This window comes from Amblyraja radiata, chromosome 33, assembly GCF_010909765.2.
Source record: "Amblyraja radiata isolate CabotCenter1 chromosome 33, sAmbRad1.1.pri, whole genome shotgun sequence".
NCBI lineage: Eukaryota > Metazoa > Chordata > Chondrichthyes > Rajiformes > Rajidae > Amblyraja > Amblyraja radiata.
In genome coordinates, this window is record NC_045988.1 from 11,221,386 (window position 1) to 11,236,886 (window position 15,501).

The 15,501-nt window shown below is 43.3% G+C and overlaps 1 protein-coding gene across 1 annotated transcript in view; it reads right to left on the bottom strand.

Moving 5' to 3' along the window:
• c2cd2l (C2CD2 like) overlaps positions 1-15,501 on the bottom strand; it is a 79,854-nt gene that overhangs the window by 13,932 nt on the left and 50,421 nt on the right. The window contains exons 2-5 of the mRNA XM_033049986.1: positions 11,005-11,100; positions 8,954-9,073; positions 3,733-3,840; positions 1,172-1,285 (exon numbers count right to left, since the gene is read on the bottom strand). Coding sequence (XP_032905877.1) covers positions 1,172-1,285; positions 3,733-3,840; positions 8,954-9,073; positions 11,005-11,100 — 438 coding nt within the window. The remainder of the gene's footprint in view (positions 1-1,171; positions 1,286-3,732; positions 3,841-8,953; positions 9,074-11,004; positions 11,101-15,501) is intronic.

The following is a 15,501-nucleotide window of genomic DNA, read 5'->3' on the forward strand; positions in this document are numbered from 1 at the left end:
CCAATTAGCCCACAAACCTGTACATCTTTGGAGTGTGGAAGGAAACTGAGTTTGGAAGTGGAAGGAGCTACGGTCACCCAGAGTAAACCCAGGGAGAACGAACAAACTCCGTACAAAGAGCGCCCGTCGTCAGGATCGAAACCGGGTCTCTGGCGCAGCTCTACTGCTGTGCCACTGTGTACCTACCATGGAACTTATCCGCCAATTAACCATGGATGTGAGAGCAGTGGTGGCAGCAAAATTCATAACACAATGCTGACAAGAGAAAACTGTACAGGGGCCGAACAGAAATTATACTCCACATTTTCTGCACATCACACATGGGCTGTCAACCTTCAACCGCAATAGGCCCGACTATGGGTGAACTGGGGATGGGGACTGGACATTGTGCCTTCCCCCACAGTGGGAACCATTGTGGGGGGATGTTTTTATGTTTATTGGTAAATTACTTTAATGTTATATCTAATCTTTATCTGTGTGCTGCATGGCAAGACAAATTTCACTACACCATTTGGTGTATGTGACAATAAATGTCCTTTGTCCTTTGAATACTCTTGCTCCTACCTAGTCTCTGAGTCCAACACTAGGTGACCAGTGATCACTGACTTCAACAGGATAGTGGCTGAATGGTACAACAGCCAGCAAATGCAAAGCTTTTGAGAAATAATTATGATCCTGCTATCTTCTGGCATGTATTTTTTAATTTTAGAGATACAGCATGGAAAGAGGCCCTTTGGCCCACCGAGTCCACCATGACCATTGATCACCCGTACACTAGTTCCATGTCCTACACACTGGGGGCAATTTACAGAAGCTAATGAACCTACAAACCTGCAGGTGTTTGGAATGTGGGAGGCATACAGAGCACCCGGAGGAAACCTATGCGGTCACAGGGAGAACGTACAAACTCCGCACAGACAGCACCGGAGGTCAGGATCAAACCCGGGTCTCTGGTGCTGGGAGGCAGCAGCTCCATGGCTGTGCCACCTCTGTGGCTAAAAAAGAAGCAAAGAACTCTACCCTATAAGCACTTATGTACGATACTGTGATAGAGGGGGATGTTTATCATATTGTTTACAGTGTATGAAATTCATTGTTCTATCCGGGACACATGACAGTAAAACATTCTTTACTCTTGTTTTCCTATACAAGTAATCCTTGTGTTACCTACCACAGTGTTTCCTATATGTGCCTTGAGATTGATCAACATGGCTGGACTGGTGCTGACAATTGTATCTTCAATCAATTCTTTGATGGTGGAGATGTCGGCTTTTCCATCATTCCCCTGTGCAGACAAAAATACAAGAAAAATAAATCCAGCAGCTCCCGCCCGGTGTGTTGTGTTGCAGAATTGACTTGCTAGCAGAACACAGAAAACAGACAACAACACAAAAGATCCAACAGAAGTAACAGCCGTCTCCTCCACGTGTGGTCTGTTGGCTTTGAGCAAATGCTGAAGAGAAGTCTAACGTCAATTTGACAAAGGGAATCACGCAGGTGGCATGGACCCACGTAATTCTGAAGAAATACCAACCTGCACTACACTGCACCTGGCTACAAAATGTTGTGAATGCCATGCATGCATTACCGCAATGCATTGTTTTATGAAAGGTAAAAACTGAAAGATTGATCCACTGATGGTGATGCCTTGAAAATAGCAATGTTGGAATAACACTAACTAGAAGATCAAGGTTTAGGTTTAAATTGTCACGTGTACCAAGGTGTACAATGAAAAACTTTCTTTCATATGCTATCCAATCAAATCAGACAATACAAAATATAAATACAATCAAACCACACTTGGAAAGATTCAGAGTGCAGAATATAGTTATGCCCCTAACCCACTTAGGAAACCTGAACAGAAACCTCTGGAGACTTTGCGCCCCACCCAAGGTTTCCATGCGGTTCCCGGAGGTTGCAGGTGGTTGCCGGAGGTTGCAGGTGGTGGAAGCAGGTAGGGAGACTGACAAAAACCTCCGGGAACCGCACGGAAACCTTGGGTGGGGCGCAAAGTCTCCACAGGTTTCCGTTCAGGTTTCCTAAGTGGGACAGGGGCATAATAACATCTAGAAATGGTGCTAGATTTACAGGTAATAATGAGGTTGAAAAGAGTAGGGTGACTGTATCGGATGATAGTAGATCCTCCTCTGGGACCAGCACATAAAGAATCAGCAGTCTCCAGAACTATCTTACAATGATGTGGAAAGAGTGGTGATCTGGATCAGGTTGTCGCTCTTCCAAGTATAAAGACATTTGCGATGGTTTATTTATATGAATGTGGTTTCAGGACAGAGTTTTAAAGCACACTTTTGCTGTTAAAAACCAAAGAGCAGGAAAGCTTTCACCATTCATTGTTGTACCAACTGATTGTTAACACAGTAATAACCACAAGCTGTTTTATAAAGAAAACCCGAATTATCTGGGGATTCCGTTTCAAATACTCAGGAAAGTATAATTGACCTGTGACCAGCAACACATGGAGAACAGAAATCAGATTCAGATTCAGATTCAATTTTAATTGTCATTGTCAGTGTACAGTACAGAGACAACGAAATGCATTTAGCATCTCCCTGGAAGAGCGACATAGCAAATGATTTGAATAAATAATAATAAGTGTCCGGGGGGGGGGGGGGTGATTGGCAGTCACCGAGGTACGTTGTTGAGTAGAGTGACAGCCGCCGGGAAGAAGCTGTTCCTGGACCTGCTGGTTCGGCAACGGAGAGACCTGTAGCGCCTCCCGGATGGTAGGAGGGTAAACAGTCCATGGTTGGGGTGAGAGCAGTCCTTGGCGATGCTGAGCGCCCTCCGCAGACAACGCTTGCTTTGGACAGACTCAATGGAGGGGAGCGAGGAACCGGTGATGCATTGGGCAATTTTCACCACCCTCTGCAAAGCTTCCTGTTATCTGTAATGACTTCCATTTAATACTTCCTCACTAAGACAATGATACATAAATATACACTTTTCCTAATCTGTTTTCATTGTTCCCTGTGCCTCGGGAAGAATTATAGGAGTCTGTTATCATCCCACGGGAAGAAGGTATAAGGGTCTTAAAGCCTGGTTCAGGAACAACTTCTTCCCAACAACCACCAGGCTACTGAAAACTACAAATACCAACTAAACTACAAACTGTCTTGAGAAACTCAGCGGGTGCAGCAGCATCTATGGAGCGAAGGAAATAGGCAACGTTTCGGGCCGAAACGTTGCCTATTTCCTTCGCTCCATAGATGCTGCTGCACCCGCTGAGTTTCTCCAGCTTATTTGTGTACCTTCGATTTTCCAGCATCTGCAGTTCCTTCTTAAATACAAACTGTCTTGGTTGTACTGGGGAATTCAGGCTTTTGCGTTGTATTGCACTAATATGTTTTTTTCTATTTATTGACCTTTTTTATGTTTGTCTTGTTATGTTATCTGTGTTTACAAACCTGTTATGCTGTTCCAAGTAGGAAGTTCATTGTTCCGTTTCAGTACATGTGATAATTCAACATTCTTGACTCATTGGAACACTTCACAGATCGTTGTGTGCTGGTCAACCATCACATGGATGAAATCACAAGCAGCAGCAAGCAGCAGAAATTGCCTGACTTCCGCACAAGGACAGGTGACCCGTAGGTCAACAAATCGAATCGCCTTTCATTATAAATCTTGCTCCCCTATTCACATATCATCACTCGATTACAATTCTAGTAGCAAGTAAAATTAAATTATTAAACTATTTTTGCATTCCCTTACCCCTCTCTGTAGTTTAGGGGTGACCGTGAGGGACAGAACAGGAGGCTCCTTGAACGACCATGTGACCAGCAGGCCTTTGATCTCTGCTTCTTCCAAACAGATCTCCATCTGTAATAACAAAATAAATCAGTTCACCAAACAGAGGTCCCGTCAAATGTACATTATCAACACACATCCATTTTTCGTCCTCACTGCCTCTCCTACTTCTGTCAACTTGCAACTTCAAGAATGTTCTCAATTCTGATGAAAACCCCTTCAGCCTGAAACATTCAGTCTGTCCGCAGGTGCTGCCTGACCTGTTGAGTGTTTCCAGCATTCTCAGCTTTGATTTCAGAGATTTCTAGAAATACTTTGCTTTTGGATCACAAGTTCTCTGGATCTATTGCCGTCTACTTTCACCTCGTATCACCATGTCTTCAGCCATTCCATTTTTCCTGCCTTCTCATCCCAGACCCTTCCAGTTGTCCTCCGCACCCCTCTGCCCTTACCCCGCAGTTTAAAACATATTTTGCATCCAAACTCTGTCTTAAAATAATTGACCAGAAATATGAATTCTCTTCCATCACATTTCCCAGTGTCCTGACCTGCTAAGTGTTGTCAGTATTTTCTGTTTTTATTTCACGATACACATTGATCCTGGCACCTTGAGCATGTGGTACACTGAACAAAGGAGCCAGCACCTCCTTAAAAGGTGTTTTATATAGAACCAATATATTTCTGTTAATAGACACAAAATGCTGGAGTAACTCAGCAGGACAAGCAGCATCTCTGGAGAGAAGGAATGGGTGACGTTTTGGGTCGAGACGCTTCTTCAGAATGACACTCAGCCACCCATTCCTTCTCTCCAGTGATGCAGCCTGGCCCGCTGAGTTACTCCAGCATTTTGTGTCTATCTTTGGTGCAAAGTAGCATCTGCAGTTCCTTCCTACACAATATATTACTGTTGTGGGCATGCGCCAAATGGAAAAAATAAAGATCTCCTTAATTTCCACCTTGTATTAGATTTCATAAATCAAATAGTGTAACCAGATTACAGCTTGCAAATGTGAGTGCCTGCAGCAGCAATCTAATTTATGAGTAATGCCTTCACAATCCCTTTTTCAGCAAAGAATAATAATCTCATCATCAAATAAACAATTTAAGAATATATAGGTAGGAAAAATTACATTGATTTCTTACTATCTTTGCAATAAATTCACATTAACAGGCAGCTCTTAGTAGCCATTAAGCTTTTTGCTATTCAGTTGCAAAGAATTTAAGTGCTTTTTTTCTGCAGAATAATAATAATAATTGCAATCACTCTGAAGAAGAGTTTCGACCCAAAACATCATCTATCCATATTCCCCAGGGTTACTGCCTGACCCGCTGAATTACTCCAGCTTTTTGTGTCTTATTCTTCAGTAATAATAGCTTGATTCCTTTTTTGTGAGATCCTGCTTGCTCTCTATCAGCTGGGAGACAGGTGGCGCCATTACAGGAGGGTGCAGCAGTGTCATGTATCTTTGTTCTGCTTTTATCAATTAATTAACAGCTCGTTAACAAGGCACAGGGGGCAAAGATCCGCTATAAGATCTTTGGACAGGGGAGCGAACTGGCCGTCTGGCTGTTTTCTCTGCATTGAACTAGTTTTGTGATGGAGAAATTAGAGAGAGAGTGAGGGAAAGATGCTCTCTTGGGGCCTCTTTCTACAAGGTGTCAACTGACTGATCTATTCTAATCACTTTGATCTACGCCAAACAAAGCATCCCACCATAGCCACAGTGCACAAAACGCAGTGCAATTAGTTTCTCAGGCTGCTCAGACAGTGCTTCATAAACTCGTGATCTCTACTCTCCAGAAGGAAGGGGAATATAATGACCTGGAGCTTTTCTTGCAAACTGCATAGCAGCCTTATGTGGAAATATATTGCTGTTCATTCACACTGATAGATCTAAATCCTGGCCCCATCTAATCAACAGCAAAGATCCGATAGGATCTTTGATCAACAGTGGGTGTATTGACCAGAAAGAATGCAGTGGCACCAGGGAGTAGCTCACCTTCTCTGGGGTGATATGGGCCAGGCAATAGATACTGGACCGCTCAGTCCGCAATAACCAACCTGACCTCCCGGTGGCTCAGCACTTCAACTCCCCCTCCCATTCCCAATCCGACCTCTCTGTCCTGGGTCTCCTCCATTGCCAGAGTGAGCAACAGCGGAAATTGGAGGAACAGCACCTCATATTCCGTCTGGGGACCTTGCGTCCGGATGGCATTAACATTGAATTCTCCCAATTTTGCTAGTCCTTGCTGTCTCCTCCCCTTCCTCAACCCTCTAGCTGTCTCCTCCCACCCTCCCATCCGCCCGCCCTCGGGCTCCTCCTCCTCCCCTTTTCCTTCCTTCTCCCCCCCCCACCCCCCATCAGTCTGAAGAAGGGTTTCGGCCCGAAACGTCGCCTATTTCCTTCGCTCCATAGATGCTGCTGCACCCGCTGAGTTTCTCCAGCAATTTTGTGTACCAATAGATACTGGCCTCTCCCTTAGCAACTCAGTAAATAAATAATTCCTGGCACAGGAGAAGTATCCCACAAAGAAAATAAAATGAATACAATCAGTAATATATCGTCTGGTGTTCAGAACAATGAGGATAGACATAACAGACCTCAACGGGACAGGCAACATCTCTGGAGAGAAGGAATGGGTGATGATATGGATCGAGATCCTTCCCTCTGAGGAAGGGTCTCGACCCAAAACTATGGGTTAAGTATGGGTTTTCTCCGGGTGCTCCGGTTTCCTCCCACACTCCAAAGAGATGCAGATTTGTAGGTTAATTGGCTTCAGTAAAAAGTTGTAAATTATCCCGAGTGGGTAGGATAGTGCTGGTCAGCGGGGGCTTGGTGGATTGAATGCGCTGCTCTGTATCTCTGTATCTCTGTATCTCTCAAATCTAAAAATAAAATTGCTGTGAAGCAATTTTAAGGCACAAAGAGGAGTTGCTGGCATCAATAGGTAGCCACAAAATAGCAGGCAAGTAACTCTAAGCAGGGCTTATTTGCTTATTTGTTCATTATTTTTTCGAGAGAAGATTCCAACCACCTTCGGGATAATGCTGTGGAGAACATTGGCAGCAGGAGGGAGCCACTCCGACCAGCTCCAACTCCAGGCATGCCAAATGACATCCCCAACAGGGTTGTGTGAGTTCAGCTATGCTTTTTACCTTTTACACTGATGATTGTCATACAGATACACCGAATCAATATATTCTAAAGTGCTCAGATGATACAGTTCTATTATCTCTGTTATGTAACTCAGACAACCCTGGGCTGCACCAATTCGGCGTGAACAAATAAAATAATTAGTGATTAGTGGACTGATAATAATGACCTTGAGATTAACACAAAGAAAACAGAAGAGATTGTATTTGGTTCACCATCTAACTCATAAAGTTTCTCTTGTTATCCATTATGAAAAAAATCAAGCAGGTATTTTCATTTAAATACTTGGGGGTAACGATAGACCATCAGTTATCATTGAATGACCACATTGATAAGATTTGCAATAAGACAAAACAAAGAATCTGGTTTCTCCGCCGACTTAGATCATTCGGAGCAAGTAGACAAATCCTTTTGTTATTTTTTTTACCGCTGTGATAATGAGTGTTTTGCAATAGTGTAAGATTACATGGTACAAGAGTTTGTCTGCTGCCACAAAATCAAAACTGCTCCAACAATTAAAAATCTGCTCAAAGATTGTAGGTCAACCACTTCAGAAATTGTATGAATCATCCTACCATAAAAACATACTAGGATGGCCAACAATATTTCTTCTGACCCCAACCACTGTCTGAACAGTGAGTACAATTTGTTACCATCAAATCGGAGATATAGGGTTCCAAAATTTAATAAGGTTAGACTGAAACACTCTTTTGTGTACTCCTGTCAATCCTCGAGCTAAATATGACGCTAAATCCCAGATCAAATGCATGCTGATGGGCCTCAAATGCTGTCTTCTGTTATTGTAATGTTGTGATTAGATTAGATTCGTTTATTGTCATTCAGACCTTTCGGTCTGAACAAAATTTCGTTTCCCTGCAGTCATACATATAATAAAAAATGACAAAAACACACAATCAACACAAATTTAACATCCACCACAGTGAGTTCACCAAACACCTCCTCACTGTGGTGGAAGGCAAAATCTTAAAGTCTCTGTCTGAATGTATGTATTTTTGGATCCTGTCTTGATGTCTTAATGCATGACTTGTCAAGTCTCTTTTATCTTTTATGTGATGCTGTTAAATGGAGCTGCTGCGATGCAAAACAAATTTCAGACTTTGTTCTGACAATAAAGTAACATCGTATCGTTTCGTACTCCCATTTTCCTTCAATGAATCCGAATCCATCTAAACATCCATCGAGAATAGTGAAAGGCCTGGAAGAGTGAATTTGGAGAGGATGTTTCCACTCGTGCGAGAGTCTAGGACCAGAGGCCACAGCCTCAGAATAAAAGAAAGGAGAGGAAGAGGAATTTCTTTAGTCAGAGGGCGGTGAATCTGTGGAATTCATCGCCACAGATGGCTATGGAGGCCAAGTCAATGGATATTTTTAAGGCGGAGATTGGCAAATTCTTGATTAGTGTTGGGTTAGGGCAGGAGAATGGGTTTGAGAGGGACTGAAGAGCAGAGTAGACTTGTTGGGCCAAATGGCTTAATTCTGCTCCTAGAACCTATGAACTTATGAAAACCCTTTCCTGCCAACCATGTATTGATCTTGCTTTTGAAATCGATACACTAGGCGACATCTACAGTGTTTTGACAGGAAGTTGTAAATTCTAACCGCCACATTATTCCCCAACATTCAGCTCTCATTAGAGGATCATGATTCCTCTACATTGACCCTACTGAACCCATTCAACACTTTAGACACTTCTGACAAGGATCCAAATTCATTAGAGCTGTTATAATAATGAAATCACTTCAACTTATGTGCCATGCTGACAAGTCTGCACTGTAACTCTGCACTCAAGAACCCCTTCTTGAGTTGGTGGGTTCAGTGTACCATCCCAGACTGGAAAGCTGGGAGAGGAGGGGGGCAGTGCAGGTAGCTGGTAGAAGAGCCGAGTGGGAGAAGCAGGTGGAGGTGATGAGGGGGCAAGAGGAGATGTAGAACAAGCATAGGATCGATGGTTTGCCTGGGCACGATGGGCCGAAGGGCCTGTTTCCATGCTGTTTAACTACACTGATTACCTGAGCCTGAAGTGGAGCCAGAATGACTTGGTAGGAATCCATAGACACGGCAGCTGGAGACTGCTGAGTGACAGACACGGGGAACTGTATTGCATCCACCGCTAAATTGCAGCAAAGTACCTAGAGGAAACAAATGGTTAACAATTTAACCCTTGTATAAAAAATATTTCAATCCCTGTCATTTTATTCCCGAATATTCCATAGGCTGTCATTTATAATTCAAAGAAGGGCAGTACATGGATATGGATTCTGTTGTGCCGAAGCAAAGCAAGAATCTCATTGTCCCATCTGGGACACATGACAATAAACTCTCTTGAACTTGAACTCTTGAAATAGATTAGAGGGATGTGGGCCAAACACGGGCAGGTGGGACTGGTGTAAAAGAGGCATCTTGGTCGACATGGGCAAGTTGGGCCGAAGGGCCTGTTTATGTGTTATGCGAGTCCATGAGTAAAGGTCTCCCTGGTGCCTTGGTCAACACTTACCCAATATCTAACATGATTAAGGATAGGTTAACTAACTATTACATGCCGTTACAGGGATGTGAATGCCCAACTTATGAACACTCCCACACACAAACAAACTCCCATGTTATTAAATTAAAACTATTAGAATCCATAGACACGGCAGCTGGTAGAGCTGCTGCCTCACCGCACCAGAGACCCAGGTTCTATCCTAACCTTGAGTGCTGTCTGAGTGGAGTTTGCATGTTCTCCCTGTGACCGGGTAAGTTTCTTCTGGTTTCCTCCCACACCCCAAATGTCGGTTAATTGGCAGCTGCAAATTGCCCCGAGTGTGTAGACAGTGGATGAGAAAGTGGGATAATATAGAACCAGTGAGCATGGGTGAGTGATGGTCAGCGTGGGCCAAAGGGCCTGCTTCCATGCTGTATCTCTACACTAAACTAAACTGAACGTTTGATTTATGTACTTACGTTTATTCCTACTAATGGCAGAACTAATTTCCCCCCTCTCTCTGCCCCTCTATATTTAGCAATAGTTTTTTCTTAACAACCTGATGAACTTTTGGCACCATTCATTACAGATGGCACAATGGGCTAAGTGTTCGGCTGGCGACCGGAAGGTGGCCGGTTCGAATCCCGCTTGGAGTGCATACTGTCGTTGTGTCCTTGGGCAAGACACTTCACCCACCTTTGCCTGTGTGTGAATGTGTGTGAATGTGTGTGAGTGATTGGTGGTGGTCGGAGGGGCCGTAGGCGCAGAATGGCAGCCACGCTTCCGTCAGTCTGCCCCAGGGCAGCTGTGGCTACAGAAGTAGCTTACCACCACCAAGTGTGACTGAGGAGTGAATGAATAATGCGATGTAAAGCGCCTTGAGTATTAGAAAGGCGCTATATAAATCCCATCCATTATTATTAATACCACGGAGGTATAGTTGCCATGGACTCATTTGTAGCATTTTCCACTTTGAGGACAGAATCAGCTTATGGCCGTCTGTGAAGATGGAACTTGTCTGTTACTGGGACTTCCTGTAAATGACCACTGCTCCACTGTCTCCAAGGACATTGTCTGCCATATTTCCCACATTGCAAACCATAGTTACTGGAAGTTATAGATCTACAGGGTATTGATGATAGCTTGAGTAATGATCAACAAAGCTGTAATGAACTAAGTAAAATCTATCTGTACTTACAGTCTGGTGCACAGCAGCTTAAGAGACGGCAAAAGTCACAGAATAAATTGTTCTTTTTCCTTATTTAACAGTTATTATTGTACTGCAATTAAAATATAACTGCACTAAAATGCAGTTGCACTAAACTCTAAATGACAGATGCAGGCCAATCGCCCCGCAATGTTTGCTCTGATTTATTACACCAGAGCTGATTTTTACTTCAGCACCATCTTTCCCCACTTAAACCCTTGTTTCCCTAATGTTTAAAATTCCTATTGATCAGTCTCAAATATATTCAGTGCCCAGGTTCCCACATCCCTCTTGTCTTGTGAATTCCAAAGGAGCACAATGCACAGCATGGAGTTGGTGGGCCGAAGGGCCTGATCCCATTCTCTGTCATTCGGATCAATCACACTTACCATGCTCTGCTCCGACTGGTCTATGCAAGTCACTTGGCTGATGCAGGCCGTTGATGGCAGCTGGGGACTTTCCTCAAAGCTGATTTGCACCGAGCTCTGGAGTAAAGAAAAGAAGATTAATCAAGCAAACTCATTACCAAACTCAGATTCTCAGAGCTTGCCCAAAGAACCGGAATTATCAATAAATCAGTGTAAAGCAATTATTTGATTACATTTTATCTCTGTTTGCTTTATTGTTAGCTTCGTCAAGGTAACAATGATCTATTCTACATTTCCTTTGACTCCATTCCCTTTGACCTATTTTCACACCTTACACTTCCTTATCTATGTAGCTCCCCCTGCCCTGACATCAGTCTGAAGAAGGGTCTTGACCCGAAACGTCACCCTTTCCTTCTCTCCAGAAATGCTGCCTCTCCCGCTGAGTTACTCCAGCATTTTGCGTGTATCTTCAGCGTAAAGAAATGCCTGACAACCAGTTTCCAATACGATGGCCACTTGAGATTGATTTAGGTCTCCCATACCCAATACATCCTCCAGTTGCAAACATCTGCCTCAATCCAGCTGTTTGCCAGTGGTGTAGTGGGCAAGAATGCTCAACGCTCGCTGACTCAGCATCCTGCGGTTTGATGACACTGGGCTCAGTATCACATTCCTCAACAAGTTAAAAGATTAAATGCTGCTGCTGTAACGTTTCCTAATTGATTTACACAGCAAGTTTCCTCAAAGCGACAATGGAATGCAATGAAAACAAGCCATATATTAATGACTTGGACGATGGAAGCAGATTGCAGATCTGGCCAAATTTGCAGATGACACAAAAATAACGAGAAGGCAAGTCATTAGGAAAATGCAAGCAGTTGACTGAAAGATATTGAGAGATTAAGTGCGTGGGCGAAACATTGGCAAATGCACCACGATGTGAGAAAATGTGAATTTGCTCATACTGGAAGGAGGAACAATTTTTCAAATGGAGTAAGGACTCACAATGCTGCCGTGCACAAGGCTTGGGGAGCCCTTGTGCATGAAACAAAGAAACCTAGCATACAATACAAGAGCAGCTGGTGACAGGGAAGGCTAATGGAGTGTATGCTCTGACTTCAAAGGGGTTAGAGCATTAAAGTGGGGAATTCTTACTGCATCTGCACAAGGCACGACAAAAATAAGTTTATGCACAGGCACAAAATGACAACCAAAACCACCTCAGCATCTCTTATGGACCTGCATTCATGCATCACCTTTAATACAGTGAATGTGCTTCAGCACTTTGTACTCCAAGGAACAGTGAACAGTTTTTGTTTAAAATGAGACGTCTCCATTTTAGCAGAGAGCAAACGAGATGATCATAAGGTCATAAGTGGTAGGAATAGAATTAGGCCATTCGGCCCATTCAATCATGGCTGATCTATCTCTCCCTCCTAACCCCATTCTCCTGCCTTCTCACAAATAACCTCTGACACCCGTACTAATCAATAATCTATCTATCTCTGATACAAGGAGTGTTTCCATTTATGTACCCAGCTAATAACTGCATTGCTGCATCCCCAACATTAAAATCTTCCACAAAGTCCCTTGGTGTACTAGCCCATTATTTACACCATCACAGCATCACAGTGCTCTCCTCTTTTAATTCAAGTCACTACACCTCAACACAGTTATGTAAGTGTGAATCATTGGGAAATATTTCTAATCTGATTAAAAAATTGCTCATTTTGTTTCTAGAAAGGACATGGCTACAACAGGAAGCAAGGAGTAACAATCATCCCTAACTACTCTAGGGAAGGCTCCAGGTTTGGTAGGGAATTTCACAAGACAATGGGTCTGGAGTCTGTGACTAGATAAGGGAAGCAGGTTGCAGTCCATGAGAGATATCAATGGCTGAATATTTACAGTTACCATTAGTGAAGCAAGTGTTTAATCACAGCTGCCATGGTAGCATTATAATTTGTGATTATTCCAGATTTCTAGATTACTCATCCGGTAACACCCATTTAATGGGAGAGTTAAATAATGGCTATAAAACAGAACTATTGATTTAGAGATTAAACTCCACCATTGTAAACTGCGAAAGTAATTCAGTAGTAACAAGCAAATTGCTGGAGAAACTCCCTCATTCGTCCTATCGTGACAACGCAGGCTGATCAAAAAAAACACACAAAGTGCTGGAGCACTTTGCCCGAAACGTCATCTGTCCATGTTCTCCAGAGATGCTGCCTGGCCCACTGTTACTCCAGCACTTTATGGCCTTTTTTTTAGTAAACCAGCATCTGCAGTTCCTTGTATTCACATTTTTAACTGGCTGATCAAAATCTAGTTAGGACTGAGACTTGGGAAGTATCATGAGCATGGCAAGTGGACATCCCGCCACTTATCAAATGCTGCACAGCACCTGTCTGAACTACCCATACTACTGTTTGGGTGACAAAGTTTCATAATCACTAATTATTTTCTTTTCTGCTTTGCAAATTGACTCCTTCCCAGGCATAAATTTATTTTAAAAAAGGATCCATTCGGCCCATCACTTCATTCATCTTTCCCTCTCAATCCCATTCTCCTGCCTTCTCCCCGTAGCCCCTGACACCCGTACTAATCAAATCATAATCATAATGGGAATGTTACCGTGCCAGCTTGCCATAGGACCCACAATCCTTGGCACCCAGCAACTCATCCTGCAGTGTGCAATGTTCCATTAAACATTCATAATCTGAGCCACCAGGAAAGGAAAATCTCTCTCGCCGCAAGCTAAGCACCCAGCACTTAGCAACTTGTGGAGAGGCTGCCCTCAGCCTAATTACAATAAGTAATCTGGGTGTGATTGGCACTCACAGTCAGCTACCAGCACTAATATATTCAGAACTGCAGCGAGCTGCTGTAACCCCAGTGGTGAGCGACAGAAGGTCATGCACATGGAAAGCGTAGGAGTGTGAAGTACGTCTGTGGGGAACAGCGCGGGAGTTAGACTACTTCAGGGGTGCAGGACACCTCTGACATTCACATTTTTCACAGCTTAAATCATCTTTGTGAGTGAAGTAAATTTAAGGCAGAGATAGATAGATTCTTGATTAGTACGGGTGTCAGAGGCTCGCTGCAGTTCTGAATATATTAGTGCTGGTAGCTGAAGGCAGGAGAATGGGGTTAGGAGGGAGAGATAGATCAGCCATGATTGAATGGCAGAGCAGGCTTGATGGGCCGAATGGCCTAATTCTGCTCCAAATGCTTATGAAACATTTCAAGATTTTTCACTGTACCCTGTACCTCGTGAGACTCTAGACTCTGACATGAACCTGAATACTTCCCTGCACACTCTCCATCCTTCCAAGAGTGTGGTGACGAAAACTGCAAGTGTGTTAACAAGGATTGAAGAGTGGTTATTCCATGGATGTCAGAGAATTGGAATAAATGGGTCTTTTTGCGATTGGAAAGACATAAACAGTGGAAGACCCCAAGGAACAGTCTTTGTTCCGCAATTATTATCTATACTAATGATTTTGGGGGGAGGGGCACAGTGTGTAGGTGTGGAGGTTTGATGATGACTCAGATAGGCGTGCTGCAATGATGACATTTGGACTCTGAATGGGCAAAAGTTTAGCAAATGCAGTTTCATGTGTGAGGAAGAGGAATCAAATGGTTTGAAATTGCAAATGAGGAGAATACAGAGTAATCGAAGGGTTTTTGTGCACATACCAGAAAAACAATTACCCACGCAGATGCAGTGAGGAATTAAGCAGGTGATTCGGCCTTGGTTGTTGTGGAGTTTAAACAAAGAGATAATGTAATAATTATACAGGGTGTTAATGAGGTTATACTATGCTATATATGGAGTACTGAGCACAGCTGTGATCCCCTTATGTAAGGCAGGATATACTAAACCGGAGGCAGTCCAGAAGTGATGCACTATACCAATTCCAGATTCCAGAATGTCCAATCATGAAACGCTGAAAAGGTTAATTTTGTACAGTTTGGAGTTTAGAAGAGTGGGATATTATATATGAATTATACAAGAGCCTGAGGGGGAATGAGATGGTCGATGTTGCTGATGGCAGTGGTTGAGATGTTGCTGTAAGTGCGATCATGTCAAACAAGGGAACGTAGTGATTAGATCAGAGGCTAGTCACTTCAAACCAAGACATGTCGGAATTTCAACTTGCAGAGAATGGGGAATCTCCGGAATTCTCTATCGTGGGGAGTTATGGGGGCGGGATCGTTGGACGTATTTAAAGAAGATCATGACGGATATTGAGCTCGACTGGAGCAAGTCTGCCATGATATTTGAGTTTAGTTTATTGTCACGTGTACCGAGGTACAGTGAAATGCTTTTCTAGCGTGCTAACCAGTCTGCGGGAAGACAATACATGATTACAATCGAGTCATTCACAGTGTACAGATACATGATAAAGGGAATAACATTCAGTGCAAGATAAAGCCAGTAAAGTGTGATGCAAAGATCTCCAATGAGGTAGATGGTAGTTCAGGACTACTCTCTAGTTGTGGGTAGAATGA